The 17,907-nt window shown below is 40.6% G+C and overlaps 1 protein-coding gene and 1 non-coding gene across 6 annotated transcripts in view; one reads left to right on the top strand and one right to left on the bottom strand.

Moving 5' to 3' along the window:
• fgd5a (FYVE, RhoGEF and PH domain containing 5a) overlaps positions 1-6,541 on the bottom strand; it is a 29,908-nt gene extending 23,367 nt beyond the window's left edge. For all 5 annotated transcript variants that reach the window (XR_015088215.1, XR_015088216.1, XM_086041618.1 and 2 more), the window contains exons 1-3: positions 6,440-6,541; positions 5,773-6,055; positions 914-3,581 (exon numbers count right to left, since the gene is read on the bottom strand). Coding sequence is in view for 3 of the 5 variants with exons in the window: in XM_086041618.1 (XP_085897744.1) it covers positions 914-3,581; positions 5,773-5,782 (2,678 nt within the window). In the remaining 2 variants the exon portion in view is untranslated. The remainder of the gene's footprint in view (positions 1-913; positions 3,582-5,772; positions 6,056-6,439) is intronic.
• Positions 6,542-11,869: 5,328 nt separating this feature from the next.
• On the top strand, positions 11,870-11,942 carry trnat-ugu (transfer RNA threonine (anticodon UGU)). Its single transcript has one exon. It is a non-coding gene; the product is annotated as a tRNA-Thr (tRNA).
• Positions 11,943-17,907: the final 5,965 nt, after the last annotated feature.

Below are 17,907 nucleotides of genomic sequence, written 5' to 3'. Positions count from 1 at the left end.
GAGCACGTCTAAACTTAACCATAAGTGTCAGGTACAGGAGAGCAATTACAGCCAAACGGCTTTCGCCCGTTTCTCTTGTTTTGGCTGCTTCTTCATCGACTTCACTATTCTCTTTGTTTTCTCACGCCTCTGCCCCATCCATTAGCACGAGTACTGCTCCTCATCTCTCCTTCCTCACGTGAAATGTGCTCTTCTACAGCTAATAAGCCCCCCACCACCACCACCCCCACCCGCTTCCCCCTCCTTCATTTTTAATTGCAGCTAATAACGACTATCTAATGTGAATAATCTCTGCTCAGTGGGCCATTGCTGATACGTTCTATCATCTCTAAATCCACAAAACATGAGCAAGCTTGCCCGCAAGGGCTATTCCAAGAACCATCCAGGTGGTCATCTCTCAGTTAACAGACTTTTACAACAGGTAGATCTCACTCTGCCTCATGCAAGACATTATAAGACTGCGTAATACGTTAGTACAGCATTAAAGGGTCAAGACTGCAATTAGAATGATTCTTACAAGACTGCAAACATTGCAGGTGAGCACTGACTACTGATTTGAAAATACCGAGTTCAGTCCTGGTAGCTATACGTATTGTAAAGCGAGTTGCATCATTTGTAATTGCTAATAAAAATGGACAAATTACAATACAGTAAAACTTGCATTCAATCGTTATGACAATTAAAAATATAGACTCGACATTTTTTGATCTCCCAAATTAAATAGTCTCATGGTTGGCAAGGTATCTAAAGATGATCTATAGTGTATCTGTTTATTACTTTTATCATCATTCATGGATATAACACAAACGATTCAAATCACTTAATTTTGCTTAACGAGACAAAACAAGGCTAAAACATTGAGGTAAAGGTTTTTGTGAAAACTCTTAAAAGAGTTTGTTAAGGTGTACTCTACCTTTCAGCGTCTGCTTTTGAGGGTTTGCTGTCTATCCCAGGGAAACTATTCATGTCCACGTATCCATCATTCTCATTGCAGGGGGCTGTCATGCGATTTGGATCCTCAAAAAACTCTGTTACAGTGTGTGATCTGGCGAGTCGGCCTGGAATTTGGATGTTCTCATAGTCTGAACTCATAGCAGGAATATTTTCATAGTCAGAGGTGTCTGCACTGGGAAAGGAGATTGAGCGGGGTTTGGTTAAGGGCAGCGGCATGGCAGAGCGATGCGACCGTTCTTCAAAAGACTCAACTCTGGAAACGCCTCTGCCATAGGCTTTGAGGTCACCTTTCCTCCTCTGATGTTCTTTGTAGAAGACAAACGTCGACGGCAGTTCTGAGTTAGGCTGCTGAGGGTTTACAACAGAAGGCTGGAGCTGAGGGGAGCTGGAGGTGCTTCTATGGTCAAGATCAACGACTCTTGCAGGGCCATGGCGACTGGACTCAGAAGAAGAGCGAGAGGAACGGACCGAACCATCGCCGACGCCTTTTGAATCTGTCTTCCTCTTGAACTTGAGAGCCAGAAAGCGTTTAAAGGAGATTTTCTTCTTCTTGAGTTTGTCGTCGGGCTCATGCTGGATCAAAAGGGAAGGGGAGCTCTTGGTTACTGGTCTCTTGGTGATGTATGCTAGTTCAAAGGGTGGAGGAATGTCCACGAGAGAGGTTGGGGTAGAAACGCCGCTGGATGATTGGTGACTACGTTGGGAGAAACTTCCAGAGGAAGTCATGACACATGGAAGCGAAAGAGTGTCATCTTTCCTCTTGCTCTTAAGCTCATCAATCAAAGTTTGTTCAGCCAAGGACAATTCTGGACTCCCTGCAGAGCGGGAGTACAAAAGGAATTGGCGGGTTTTCGGGGATGGGATTAAGCAGCTGTCCCCAGGCATTTGGGACTGGCTGATTGGTTCACTGCTCTGATCCAAGGAAACTGTGCAGTAGTCATGCGTTTGGTACTCAGTGCCTGTCTCTTCTGGCACAGTCTCCGGGACGTAACCTGGCACTTTACCAGAATAAGAGCGAGAACGTGTCACGATAGGCTTCCTCTCCAGGTTCAAAAAGTTCTCGCCCTCAGAGTCAAAGCCAGCCTCCTCGTAAATATGCTCTTCACTGTCTGAGTCGGTGTCCTCGTAGAAAGGCACAATATGGCAATCCAGTTCCTCTATGTCTTCTTCAAACGCCTCAGTGGTGTGGGCAAACACCACCCTGTTGGTGAGCTCCGGGGTGCGGCCCAGGTCTAAGTCTTTTGGCACAGTGATTTTGCATAACCTGAGACGAGGCTGGCAGCTTCTTCTTTGACTGAGGAAAGCCTGTTCACGGTGAGCTGTTCTCTCTTTGATACTTTTGCCTTTAACATGTTTCTTTTCTGGCTCGTCCTCTTCATCCTCATCACCTATTTCCACATAATCTTCTGACGAGGCACATTCCAACTGCTCAAAGTCATCAGCTTTTGGACAGGAAGAATCCTCAATGTCTGCATACTCATCTGCTGACTCAGTGTCCTTTGCTTTGTCTTTATGCTGATTCCAGTGTTCAGCTCCCTCCTCAACCTCAGCCGGATCTGTGAGGGCTTGCTTATCTTCGAGTTGGTCCACGTCATCCGATGACACATAGAAAGGCTCCGGGTTTGAAGCCGCTGATGTTTGCTGAACATTTGATTGATTTTCATCAGTGTCATCCTCCCCCCACTCAGGGTCAGCAGTGCAAGTTTTATTTGATGGAACGGACTCAATCACAGAATAGGGGCCAAACACATCCTCAGTGCTTGATGTGAAACGAAAGCAGCCAGAGACATCTTTGGTGGCCCGTTCTGGTTGCCATACTTCAGCATCACCACTTTCAGCTGGGTCACAAGACTCACACGTATCACTGGTGTCATCTGTGGGACCAATCACATCATAGGGATACTCTTCGGTTACAGTCGGGAGCGTGCGGAATCCAAATACAAATCGTCCAATCTCAAGCTCATCGTTATCTGAGGGCAAGTTAAATTTAACACAGTTTGTCTCACCCAGACTTAATGAATGCATTTGCTCAAGCTTTTGTTCTACTACACATTCTTCTAAATATTCGTCAGTCTTTCCACTCAACTCTTGATTGTTGCTTTCCTCCTCCTCCTCGTTTTCACTTGCAGGAGACAAGAGAATAGGTGAATCTTTGATTTGGCCACCATAAGGCTGAGTTGAGTTATTGTCAAGCCTCTCGTCATCCGTGGGGTCTGCAATCAAACCGTCATCTGCAATAACTGTGTCTTCAGAGCCAATGCTCTCATTGTCATCATCTTTATTACTATGAAATATTTCCCCATTATCTGTTTTGACCTTAACCTGTCCTTTTGTTACACCATTGGTCTCCTCCTCTGTCTCAGTTTTTCCCTCATTGTCCTGGTTTTTATTAGCCTTCTTCAGATCTGTTTCTCCATTAGAGTAAAGCAGGTCTCCATTGGTGAGACTCTGTTGGGAACATTGCTCCTCCTGTGGTACAAACGCATAAAAGCCTTTGGGTTTGGGGGCCACAAGAGGTTTTGACCCATGCCCAGGGGGACAAGGCCTTGGCATCAGTTTGGACTGCACTTTGATGGTCAAATGACTTCGGACCTTTGGTCGAGGGACTTGCAGCGGATTTTGGAAATCTGTAAAAAGAACAAAAATCATGTCAAATAAAATCCAATGTCAAAAGGGGTACTTCCTGGACTTAATGCAGAAAAAAAATCACAAACAGGCTTGTTTGTCTATAGAATGTGAAGGGGAAGCCGTGTCCTGTCCAGTAGTCAGTGACATGCAGAAGGCTGCAGGGAACATTATCAGCAGGAAAAACAAGAGAACCACAGCGCACTTAGAGGAGAAACAATAACATCTCCCCGTCTGGGAAATGATACATGCTTGTTAGAGGTCCACACTCAATGGTAGCTTGCGCGCATGTGTTTGCCTGTGTATGCGTGTTTGTGTGTATAGACACACAGACATACACACACACACACACTTGCATATATATATATATATATATATATATATATATATATATATATATATATATATATATATATATATATATATATATATATATATATATATAAGGGATGCCACAATATCAGCAATATCGTGATTTGCGATATTAAAATTGCCACGATATATTGTCGTCGTCATGTCACGATATTAATAGCAGCAAATCTGTTAAAAATCCCAAGTTGTTTTCCATTTGCGCTGTTCCAGCAGCCTCTGGTGGTAAGTTTATTAGAGCAGTTTAATTTGATGCATGACTGGCCAAGCCTAATTCTTTGTGAATGCTGTTATTATGTACAAAAACAGAATATTGTGCTATTGTGATTTATTTTTTTCTAATATGAGCTCTTTTTTTTTTACAATATTGTGACAGTATAGTGAGCTTTTATACCGTATCGTGAGCTTTTTGTATATCGCCAACCTCTCCGCAATATCGAGGGTTGTATTGTAATATTATCGTATCGTGACATGCCGGATATATATATATATATATATATATATATATATATATATATATATATATATATATATATATATATATACACATATACATACACACACATATACATGTATCTACCTCTAATTGTAATTGGAAGGTTAGACATGTAAATGTGTTTTTCCAAAATACATTCACAATTAGGTGCCAACTGCGAAGATCACTGTTTATGAAGTTTAGAATTATCATGAAACACACCCGTTCCTAACAAAGTGTGCACACCCCTTGTCGCTTCCTGTTATTGAGCACCTGCCCTGACGCACATCCTATTAGACACTGTGTCGCGACATGTCCATCACTTTTTGTGAATTACTGAATATCTTATTGTGACACATTTTTTTAATTTATTGAAAAAAAACCTGCTTTATTTTGTCTGCACTTTATTATTTATTTGTTTTTTTGAAGGAGTCCACACAGGATTTCCACGGGAAGGACATTAGCTGGCCCCCAGTCACCACGAATGTCTAAGAGTACACATTTTCACAACACAAATGGACTTCCTTCTCCTCATTCTTCCACTGAAAGCACATAAACACACTCACACAGGTACACACATGCACACTGTTGCTGAAAAGGTTCTTTCAGTATGTCAAAGAACAATATAACAAAAGAAAAACAAGGGTCCCAGGCTGACAAAGCATCCAAATGCAAACAACAGGATATGAATTATGCAACAAGAATTCAAGCAAAGCAAATGTTTGAAAATCAAAAGAGGTGACGGACAGTTGGACCATGGCAATTCCAAACACAGGATATGATTCGACAATGTCCACATAGTGAAATCCGACCTGTACAGTCATAACAATACTACTGTATTTAAGCTTTGGCAAACACTAGCTCACGTTGACAATTCAAATCAGAGCAATCTAATAGGAATCAAATTATACTCTATATTATTTTGAAGTTTAATTTGCAGATGACCTTCTGCATGTTTTTTTTTTTCAGTTCATATAGTTAATTTTCTAGGAGAAGCGCTGCAGATAGTGAAACTACTTAAAACATATTTTAAAAATGTTTGACATTGTCCTGAAATAATTATGTAAATAAATAATGAGAAGTTCTAGTGTACAATGCATCTGCTCTTGAATGGAGCACACAATCACTGCTTAATGTTAAAATGGACTTCTCTTGGTACCTCAGGGGGAGAAAGTATTTCAATGATTCAGTAATTAATCAAACTGAAATTGAATTAGTGCACCCACTCCAGGCCATCCCTCTCACAATCCCCCAAACATAAGCACATGATCGACTTTATTAAAGTCCAATTATGTTATTTGACTGTGACAGCGAAACAAACAATGTCCAAAAAAATATGAACAACCAACCTGTGTTCATTGTGGGACATCATCATCCACGGGAACCGAGAGTTACGCCCATTTTCTGCCACACTGACCGCATCCTCCGCAAAAGTTAATCCATATACATACGGAAAGACGTTGGTAGGAAAATCAGGTGTCAAAAGACAAGTTGCAGACCATATCGTTTCTTTTTTTGCCGGTCGATTATCAGCAGAATATGATGCGCCTCTGCGCGTTTAGGAGAAGATGTGCGTTGAGCCGGTGTGCAGCGTGCACCTCCTCCTCTTCTGATGCTCCAGTCAAGTGAGCTCTGTGTGCGAACGGGAGGTGCTCTTTAGCTTCCTGACTGAGGAAGGACTTCACGGAGCGCAAACCCACCATACACGGGTTTTATTTCTGCACACAAATCAAATAACGTGTGTTTTGGATATCGAAAAGACGTTTTTCTATTTTTACATCTCTTTCTTGGCCGACTCTAGCCTACAAACGTGTGGAGGGCTGCGAACTCAAATTAAATTTGTTTTTCAGCACTCTGATAATGAAGGAATACAACTAACATTGCAAAGAGCCACACAATCAATGCATGCTAACGCGTTAAACTCCTTGGCAAGATTAGCATGGAGTAGCGCGCCTGAAACGGCTGGGAGGTCTCACGTTTAACCCTACACAATATACTGTTTGGAATAAGAAGTACCAATCATTCCTCTTTGCGTTGGTACTTTCCGGAGTCTGCCATTAAAATTCCCACTGTGGTGTAGTTGGTGACTAGCCGCTAACTGGCTAGCAACCAAACCTGCTTGGACTGGCCACAAATGTGCCTGAAAATTGACTAATCCGTCAAAACTTGACGAAATTATGTTTTCTCAAAACGTTATGTTTATTTTTTTTTAATTAGATTAAAAATTGTTTCATTCAAATATTGGCATATTGTGAAACATATGCATTTAACTTTTTAAAATGAAAATTAGACTAAGATCCATTCCTGACCGAAGCCTTAAGTTATAAGTATTAGTATATTACATATTAAATCATTGTTATGATATTATTATTATTATTATTATTACTATTATTCTTCTTCTTCTTATTATTATTATTATTATTATTAAACCTGATGTGGTAGAGAAAAAAACGAAGGCACATACAGAGTCAACACAAAAAATACATCTGGAGAAGTTTACTTGCATCTTTGATTTAAAAAAAAAAAAAAGGGGGTTCTGTAAAAAAAAAAAGTCACAGTATTGTATATCTGAAGTTATTAAAAGTGAAGACCGTTTGCAATTTTGGAACAGATAAACACACAATATGCTTTATCAGCCGAATGTAACACTTGGTTCTTGAGTTTGACATCTGTCCACTAAATGATTAATAGAAACCATTTGGAAAGTAGAAACAACCATCGAAACAACTATTCATACAATAGAAACAAGCTGAGATTCTTTCATTGTCACATATAGTTTCTTATACCGGCACTGCATAGAAAAGTTCTTAAAAACAGTTTCCAAAAACAGTTTTTCTCTCTCGGACACCAAAGCTTTTGCTATTGGCCAGGCTTCCTGGCCCGGCATCTGTTGCCTGATTGAATGAGTGCAACCCTTTAAAAGTCTCACTTCATAACAGGAAACCGCTCTCCCTGTTTCCTGCACAACAGGCTACACTTCCTTGGCAACAGATGCGAAAGGTTGGCGGTGTTAACCCCTTAAACAGCCTTTCTCGGAGATGATTGATTGATGCTGCACAAAGGCTGATTGCTCGAGGAACATGCAAACACTGACCGGCTTCAGTGGAGGACTCGCAGCGGGGATTCAAGGACACCTTGAATTGCTCAGGTAGGCTGGAATGATGGCCCTCTTGGTGTCTAAGATTTGCTCCGGTTAGATGCCCACATACCGGGATGGGAATATTTCACCTCATTTCTACTTTTCATCAACATACTTGAAGGTCAATTTATGCAGCTCAGCTGCAACATGGGAGATGAAGTGTACACCCTTTCAGCGGCGGGGCGTAGTCAAAGAATGAGCTCAGCTGTATTGGGATTTGGAGCTGACTGCAGGAGAGCTCATATACATCCTCGTCAAAACTCCCATTCCAGATGGCTTGCAGGGGGATTAAGTTCAACCCAATTACAAAGAAGTGAGAGTTGGGGAGAGTGCATGCCATAGTCACCACATTGTGTTGTTTTTTTTTTCCACTTGCATGAAGGTCATCCCATTAAAGAAAATGTCAAGCCAAACATTTTTTTCAAGAATATGTTCTATGCAGGCCCACTAGTTGAAACAAGGCATTCTGATTAATACTGCGTTTGTGGAATATGAGTTAAGCAGCAAAATCCACCCGTTTTTAGCCATCTCAGTGTGTAATTAATTGATTATTTAATGAAAGGACTGGATAGATAGTAAAAAATAATTCATGCATATAGTGATTTTAATAATGAAATAATCAATTCCCATTTTTCATTAATTCCATTAATTTCATTAATAATCAAGTATCATTCAAATAAAAACATGATTAATGAGTATGATTTTTTTAATTGTTGCTTTATTGAAATGTTTACAATAAATTAAATTTAAAAAATATTTAAAGAGATAAAGCAATAAAAAGTAAATGAAATGAATCAATTAATTTTAGTTACCAATTTTATTCTTGATCACGCAAATGCTCGTTGGGCCGGATTAAAGAACGCAATGGGCCATATGTCGGCCGCGAGCCATACTTTGCACACCTCTGATCTAAGGCATAAATAGCATGCTGAATCTAATGTGTGTTGCGTAATACATGACTCAGTTGTTTTGTTTCCACTTACTGCATTGTACTACTGTCATGAACCGGGTTGCAGAATTAGTGGCACACTCGTGGCACATTTATGGCTACAAAAAAAGTCAGCTTTTGTTTTTTTAATGGATGACTAAAGATAGCTCTTATCTGTTTTTTTGTTCTTCTCTTCTATTCACACTCGCTCCAGTTGACCTTTTTCCTCTCACTGGTCCAAAATGTGTTTTGCTTTTGCAGGGTGTGCAAATAGATCCTGTCAAGCATATTGTGTCATGTGGCTGGCGAAAAGAATGGCTTCAGGAGTAAATATCCCTCCAGATGTGGCACAGACGGTCAAAACATGTTTTTTTGCGACAGAGGACACAAATTTCCTGGACCGCCCGTGTCTGCGCTCCGTCACTCCACCTGGAACATGACATGACTGAAATAGAGGAGAATTGTGATATGAGGAAAAACATGCTGTGGTGGCACGGAACAAACCAACAGTATCTCCACTCTGCTGGTCTGCCCACTGCTCCAAACAGGAAAGGGATCAGGGAAAAGGGTCAGCGACTTGTTCCCAGAGCTGAGACAATCCATACACCTGCTTTGCCAACGCCTGCCCACTAGACTGAATGCTGAGTGTTTTTATTCCCCTCTGAGACCACGCAAGCGTGACATCACACTATAGTGCTGCTGATTACTGGAAAGCACATTCTCGCCTGTGCTCCACATCATAGTATCTTCGTGCCAGGTTTGGAATTCTAATTAATATCTAAGATGGAGGTACTTCATCAACCCCTTATGCAAACTAGCTGAAGTGCATTAAGTTCCGGCACTGATATATGTGATAGTACAATCAGGTTGACTCTTTAAAGTGACCTGAACGCCTTTGGAATTGGATGGCAAAGCCTTTGACTGCTGTAATGGATCGGCTCATTATTGACATCTATTATTGATTTCCGACCACAGTGCTCTACTGAGACGTGCGCCTTTGCCCTTAGCTTTATATTCAGAAAAAGAAATTCTAGACAGGGAACACACGGGAGACTTTATTCGAATTTGAGTGCAGATACATTTTTGGGGAGGTTTGCTTGTGAAACACACCAGTTGCTCGTGAAAGTCAAAATGAGGTGACCTCATCAATGAAGGAAAGAATATCGATTCCTTGGTGTGAGTCGCATTACAAAGTAGAACCTGTGATATATCCAAGGCAATGAAGTAATATCAATGAAAAAGCTGTACTTCAATTCTGAGAAGTGGAATTGACATACAATACATATCATTATTGATATTGTCCATTAAAAAATTAATTACCGAAGTAAACATTTTGTTTTATAATACAACAATATGCTCCTGGGTTCAAAATGATACATTTGTCATATGAAACTATACACTAAAGGGTAAAGAAAAAAAAAGGAATTTTATTGGTGAAATAAATCCTGAAATAAAAATGTCATTCTGCAATATAAAGCCAGTGTCCGCGCCAACACTCCCCCAGCAGCCTTTGCATTTATGCACACACATGCATATGCTGCAGAGCATTGAGGTCAGCGCTTTGTCACAACGCTGCACGTAAAGGTTGAATTCCCCACTGAATTCCTCACAGATAATCAATGACCAGGAACTGTTGTCACTTTTGTTATGTTTGTAAACATGCAATATTTATTAAAACAGTCAGTAATAATAGTAAGAAAAAAAATGATGTTATTTATTCTGTCCCCTTTACATAAACTTGGGATTTTATCAGTGTTCTTTGTGTTCAGTCTATACCCCCCCCCCCCCCCCCCCCCCACACACCAAGAAATAGGCCAGCGGGTACTGACAAAAAGTGCTGCCCCCGCCGCCCCCCCTCCAAAAAAAAAGCTCTGTAGTAAAAGGCCACATCTACAACACAATAGCTGTCACACTGCCATTAATTAGCCCCAAGCCCCTGGAGTAGGTCAGACTCCGATAACAGACACATTTGTTATTCTTTTTCACTATTAGCGCAAAGACAATCCTCGAGCTTGACTGTAAAAACAACGATTTACTGATTCCAAATGAAAAATCCTCAAGATGCCCTATGTAAAAAGTAATTATGTACAAATAAAGCACAATCGCGCAGACAGAGTCGTCGTGGCTTTTGTATGGCGTGACTGTTCGTCATTTAACTTGATCACACTGATCCATGGGGTAGCATGGGGTCCAGCGGTACCAGTGTGTGTGTGTGTATGTGTGTGTGTGAACATCGTGTGTGTGGGGCGTGTGTGTGAACAACAGGGTTATCAACAAAATATATTTTAAAAAACTCAAGTCACAATTGACTTTTCCTGGAACTGTTTTCAACTTTCAGAGCCAAGGGAGGATGCAGCAACTCGTGCAAGTGAAAAACACGTCTTTGGCAAAGCTTTCACTCCGACACAAGGCCAGGAGTAGGTGTAAGCACATGGTTTGAGTTACATAACCGCATACTGAAGAAGTCATTGAGCTGCAATGAGACTTTTATTTCTTTGTGATTACTCTTCATTTCTGTAAAATCCACTGACCTTGACAATGTCTCACCAGAGCATCAAATCCTGTCATTCTCAACAGTATCAGCATGAGCCATAAGTCAAAGCCTCTGATAAAGCACTTCTATTCATTCGGAGGAATAACATGTTCATAAATTGCGGCAGAGATGAAAACAATGATCGTCATACGTGCAAGGAGGAAAACATATCTGGGGGCTTTCCAACTTCTTCTGACAATGCATCTTTTATCATGCTGCCTGTGTGCGCCGATATCAGTGACTGATGTGATGGCGGCATGCGTGCATGCGCATATTGTGCATTATGTATTATATACACTCCTTCATTCTCATTGGTCCAGCGGCAGCTCCTGATTTCTGCTTCTTCCATCAGGACCGTGAGACTTTTGGCCCAAAGTTAAAATGGTGCTTTTGGAATGATTATGTCCTGACAGTCAGAAAATGAGAGATCTGTATTCTAATCATACATCAATGCGGTTTGCAACCACAAAGAGGTTTTTTTTTTTCTTTTTTTGGTACTATTTTATACAAATAGAACTGTCACTCTATTTTGTTGTTCAGTTAGCTTTTTTTTTTTTTGTTAGTTATAACCTTCATAAACCCTGTCAGTAAGGTAGCTGCACTGATGCTGTTGTGATACCTGTTGCTGCCTTTCATGCAGACTGATGGCCGGTGCACCAATAACCAGCCATGGTGCAAGTTCCCAAACCCGGATAAAAATGGGTGGGTGGGTTGTGCCAGGAATGTGATTCGGCATAAGAATTGTGTCAAACAAATGCAAGTGACTCATTGTAGAGACCCCAGATGGAACCAGGTGCAAAGTAGATATCAGCCTATGCATGCACCTGTTCTAAGATATTGACTGAGGGCCTCATAGCTCAGTGGTTAGAGCACTGGTCTTGTAAACCAGTGGTCGGGAGTTCAAGTCTCCCTGAGGCCTGATAAAACAATATTTAAGATTGGCATGATGCTTTAAATTTGGACTGATCCTTGTCTTGCTCTTTAAGCACTGCTGAAATGCTCTTGAGTAAAGCGCTATCAATGAGCACTGATTAATAGCACTGACAGTGTTGTTTAAGATTGCTGTAATTATATTCTAATGAAACATTTCTGCAATGAACTTATATATTTTTTATCCATTCAAATTTGGCAGGCTGGATAAAATCACTCTTCTGTGTGGTGTGTCAAATTTATAAGACATTTTTATTTTCACTTTATAGGACACATTTCTTAAAACATTTTTCACACATATTGCGGATTGCTGGAAAAAAAAAAAAAGGGAGTATCTTATGCCTTAATGCTCACTCATGCAGTTTCATTGACTTCTCAGTGTTTTACCATTTTGAAACAGGAATGAGAATTTTTTTAAATGAATTCACCCATTCCTACAGAAATTGAAAATGATTTACTTGTCTGCTTTGATTAAATCGAAAAAGTATTAAAGAAATAATCATGCCCTATACTCATTTTTCTTCATTTTTGAAATACATCCATTAGTGATCACACATAACAAACAGTTTATTTTTATTTTTGAAATGTGGGAGTGAACCGCATTTCTGGAAGAAAATCCTTGCAAGCACAGATAGAATCTACAAACTCCACCCACAAGAAGGCCTGAGGTGGGATTCAAACCTGGACCCTCTCGACGGCGAGGGGGACTTGTTAACAGCAATACTATCATGCTGCAGAAACATCATAAACAACACTTGGAATTGATTACCAATGTTGCTACTTTAGGGGCATTGGCACAAACCTTATTTTGGGTGGTGCTCTAATAAATGTGTTAACCACACTTTGCTTGACCATGCATTTAATACAACAGTAATGCATGGCTCGCAGTATTGCCACAGTCATGTGGTGTGAGAAGGGTGATAATAAAAAAGAAGTTGACCTAGCGTGATCTTCAGCGTGTGCGCTCATGTGCTGAATGAAAGCAGGAAGAGCAAGAGGACACTTACAATAACATTATCTCAAAGTAATATCTGCCCCAGGGCATGGAGTGAGTGTCATTCCGAGCTGATGTCAATCGGCAGCTACCGTCCCTCAAGGGACAATGTGTTTCCATGGGAACCCGGAGGTCAAAAAGGTCAGCTTTGATAAAATGAACCTCAACGGATCGTTACTGTCACCTCAACCCATTGGCAGGTTTATATTGCCTGCGCTGTCATTATATGTTGCGGCGAAAATCCCTCCGAGTTCACCTCATGGGACAAACTCTCTCGCTTCACCCCTCACTCACCCAGCGGGCGTTGTCTGCACACACTGTCGCTTTGCCCTATTAATTCAGCACTGTGGCGCCAGTGAAATAAGTAAAATTTAAGACCAAATAATGCAGCTTGAAATAAGTGTTGGTAACAAATGTCTGAGAGGGTGTTGGGAAATTTTTTCTTTAATGAGATTATGTGAAAGCGAAGCACAGTCACAGCCACAACCAGACAGAATAAGCAGCATTTACTGTTATCTGATTTTTATTCAATTAAGTTTGGTTACGAAGAAGTATTAAGGCCACACAAAAAAGAAAAAATGCTACAGTATCAGATATGTTGCAATCCTCTGAGAATAAAGTCATTTTTCAAAATAAAATGTCACTGTAACGTCAATGAAAATAACGTTTCGCACGTTTGGCAATTCCTGCCTAATTTGTATATTAATTGGCCCAAATGAATATTCAAATTTATTGAGCTGGTGAATTTGGAGTTTTCGTCATCTGTAAACGATTAAAATCATCAAAATTACATAAAAAAGTACAATCATGAAATCATTCAAACTGTGTTTACTGAATAGATATAATGTATGACTTTCACTATTAAAATTGAATTACTGAAATAAATTGATTTTCGCAGTAGATATGAATGGTATGGTATAATAAGAGATCCATTGGTTTGCTTTTATTGTCAATCCGCAATATGTGTGATCTTTTTTGCCAGTCCGAGCAGCCCGTCTTTCCTCTTTATAACCCTGCTCTGATGAAAAATTCAAGTCCAGTATTGGATGTGTTTCTGTTAAGGTGGCTACTGGGTGAACAATTCACATAAGAGTAGATGATTATACTATATGTTTGACTGGCTGTCATGAACTATAACACTCAATCATCAATATTTTCCTTTTAATTACCACATTCAAGGTGGTATTATTGTGCTCGGCATCACGTTTTTTCAAGAGAAATTGCACCATTTAACTATGTAGCCACGCGACAGCTTCGAGCAAGCGATACCAATAAAAAACGGCGAGGCAAAAATCAGTGTTGTTTTCAGTGAATCTGCTAAAGTTGCCCACTGTGAGAAAAGCTGCACCTTCAAGCCGTTTTATGAGCTCCATTACAAAGTTTGTGCTAAGTCAGACATAAGCAAGTCATAAAACAGGAGAGATCCTCCTGGGGGCAAAGCTCACTATTGGATCCCTGCTTTGTTCTTAGGATGGACGTGTGTTTATTGGGCTAAACAAAAGTGCACTCCTCGCCCCTCAACTACATCCTTTCCTTGAGAAGTGCGTATGTAAGAGACGCTGTCCTACATGACTCTACAGCTGCACTTTTCATTATTTTTGAAAAGGTGAGGGCAAGGGTTAAGGTCTGGATGTGTCGGAGGGTTGTTTCACATCTTGCGCCAGTGAAATGAAATGTAATATGTGGCTGACAGTAGAGACAGTCGGAGAAACGAAGCTTGAGGTATCCACTGAGACGGAGGCACAAGTGGGTTCAAGTTGAAAAATTCTTCAAATATTTTCAATTTGATCAACGTATATTTGATGCATTGTTGTATTCATAAAGATATTTTCAATTTGGTCATCATCCTGCCTCACAAGGCCGCACCTGAATCCCAACCTGCAGAGGACAAGGCTGCCACCATCTCATCACTGATGTGCATTCATTACCGCATGGAATGACAATGCAAGGGTACATCCAAACACTAACATGATTATGGTAATGAGTGCCGACAGCGAATTCTGCGCGATGAGCTCAGAAGAGGCAATTCCCAACAATTAATCAAAACGCATGAATCGCAATAATGTCATTGACTTTCACTGCTGGCAGACAGGAGCTTGGCCGACGTTGTTGCTGCCATTCCCTTTATTTAATAATGGTGATGCATGCGGCTGGAGGTTGATGTGATCGTGCATCACGCCAACATTTAGTTTTACGCCGTGTCAGCAAATCTAATTAGCCAAAATGACACGCTTACATGCGTTTCACTTCCGCTTAAATCGACACCTAGCGACATTAAAATGTTGTCATCGTGTTGCTCTTACATAAATACATTAAACACCATATGGCACGGGTAAGATGTCCTGTATTGATGAATATTTGTTAATTGTCATCGTTGTGGTTATCACGTCTGCGTGCTTATGTGGGCTTTCTCCACCTACACTGCCGTTTACATTCCAAAAACATACACATTAGGTTAATAAAGCGTAAAACATTTATATAATTGTCAAGTGAGAATAATAGAGGACAGCCACAATTACATTATATGTACAACATCAACAACGTGTATTGTGGAAAGAATGCACATTTTTGGTAGTGCCAATAAACACTTGATACAGAATTTGATGTACAGTAACGACCAGAGGTGGTCATTCCATCAGACTGATAGTGCGGTCCGTAGTCCGTCACTGACGGACGGCCGTTTTGCTGATGATTTACGAATGATGGGACACTTTTCCAAAATGATGGACTAAGCACTGACCGAAGTGGATTTTCGTCCGTCCGTTTGTCATGAAAAATGACAAATGACGCGTGGGGACTGACGGATGACAAACCAGCATAATTGATTAAAATGCCCACCTCAGGTAAGTACATTGTGCAAAGGTACCTAATATTGTGGCCGATGAGCGTGTAATGTCTTTGCTAGTCTTCTAACACTCCATGTGATTAACACCTTTTTGGGGGGTGGGACGTGCTTTCGCCACCGAGAAAATCAAGTTGTGTGAGGAGCATCCTGTCTCGATGCATACGTATCCCGATGTGGAAATGTGATCATGGAGAATGTCATGAAACACACAGCACCACGCCGTCCTCACATGTTTGTCCTTTACAAGAAAGGTGTTCCATTTACAATGTGTCTTCTTTTGCTCATTTGGAGCAAACTGCTTTCTCAGTGTTGATGTTTACATGAGGAATCCACAGTAGGAATTTCACAAATGCTATTTTTGTTTCTATGTAGCTGCAGTATATGGTGACAGGTTGAAATACGTGTGTATAAAACCGCTGTTGTGTTGATCCACTTGAGACTGGACCCTAAGGGCTGTGTAGGCTTCTTCAGAGGTGATTTTTATATTTCCTATAAACTGCCCGTGAGGGACATCTTTGTTTATGTTACTTCTTCTGAGCTATATGAACTCTTTTCCTCCAACCTGCATTTATGCTTTTATCCACATGACATTTATCAACATCAGTGTTGCCATGGGAAGAATATAGCCAAGACAAATATATGGCTCTTATCAAATAGTGGCTAAAGGCTAACAGGGTTGCGAGATCTTCCACTATCATACATTGAAAAATATGACAGTGGGGCACTATTATTATGGAGGTTTTATATTGTGCAGGCTACATAGGTTTTGTTAGTTGAACACTCACTGAATTCCAGCTAGTGTTCTGGAGATGATAATACAGTAGCTGTAAGCTAGGCTTCATATAGCAAAGATAGGGTGGAGCGGATTGAGCGGAAAATACAACAAAACCATCACAACTCGAGTGTGGAACGTATTCGCAAACTGAACTTATGGTTCCATGTCTGGACTTGGGTGTCTGAGAGAAAATCCAAGATGTGATGGAAGTGTATTGATTCCGCAACAATGTCCTGCATGCTAAATCCTCCTCTTGACAGCAGCGATTGACAGCTTCATGAATGTCTTCATCGGATTGTTGGTGAAGAATAATTAGACCGCATTTGGTTTCATGTGAAATTCAGCTAAATGACCACTCAACGACATACACACTTTTGTCGTGAGTACAAGTATTGTTTAGGACATTCTTACCATCGCTGGTATGGTATCTAGTCAAAGCAAAAACCAACATATGTATACGCTAACAAGAATATTACAAATCTACAATTAAGTCACTCATATTCTTTTTATATCAAATTATATTTCGATAAAGGAGGTTACCAGTATCTAAACTGTGAAACATTTCAGGGATTTCATCTATAATCCAACATTTTTTGTGTCCTGTCTTATGACCACTGGCAGGCCCATTATGTGCCCCTACAGAGGGCAGTAAACTTAATGACTCAGCGTAATTTCATTTTCTACTTCATTATTAATCTGTTGCTTGGCAGCTGTTATTGGGGGTGAAACGTCATCAGAATGACTGGTTTTATCATGTTTTCTGCAGTTAATGAACTTGCTTCTTCATCCGCAAATGCTCAAGGTTGGAATATTAAAAGTGTATTATTCAGGCAAAGGCCCATTGTTATCTCAACCAAATTTGACATATGATCATGGCACACAATTCTGCAAAACTAGGCCCAGAATTCGATTCACCAAGCAGGAAGTGCCCACCACCAAGTGACCCACACACAATGTAGGCTCATGCTGGAGCTTTGGTTAAGCTGTTTTTGAAGAAGCACCTGTGAATCCACACTAGCTGGGCTGTAATGATGCTATGATCCACTCTTTTCAGGCTTAATATGGTAATACCTGCCCACTCAACTCCCAAACAGTCGTTGGAGAACACAGCTAGGATTTACTCTTCATTACCTTGGCGGCTCGTTTAATTTTCCGAGCATTTGGGTGTTCTGTTGGAACCTGGAATGGCTCTTAGGACTGGCTGCCATTAGGTGGGATGCTGGGAGACAAACTGGGACTCCTCTTTTTAATCAGAGTGGAAAAAAGGGAGAAAGCGATGAAACCAGCTTAGCTTTGGTCATGTTGGAATTTTCTTCCAATGTATTATGGAAAGTACAAAT

The sequence above is a fragment of the Filicampus tigris genome, chromosome 9 (genome assembly GCF_054856515.1).
Source record: "Filicampus tigris isolate MCC_2025a chromosome 9, RoL_Ftig_1.0, whole genome shotgun sequence".
In the NCBI taxonomy this organism is placed as follows: Eukaryota; Metazoa; Chordata; class Actinopteri; order Syngnathiformes; family Syngnathidae; genus Filicampus; species Filicampus tigris.
Note: the sequence above shows the minus strand (reverse complement) of the source record. Positions and strands in the feature narration are given on the sequence as shown.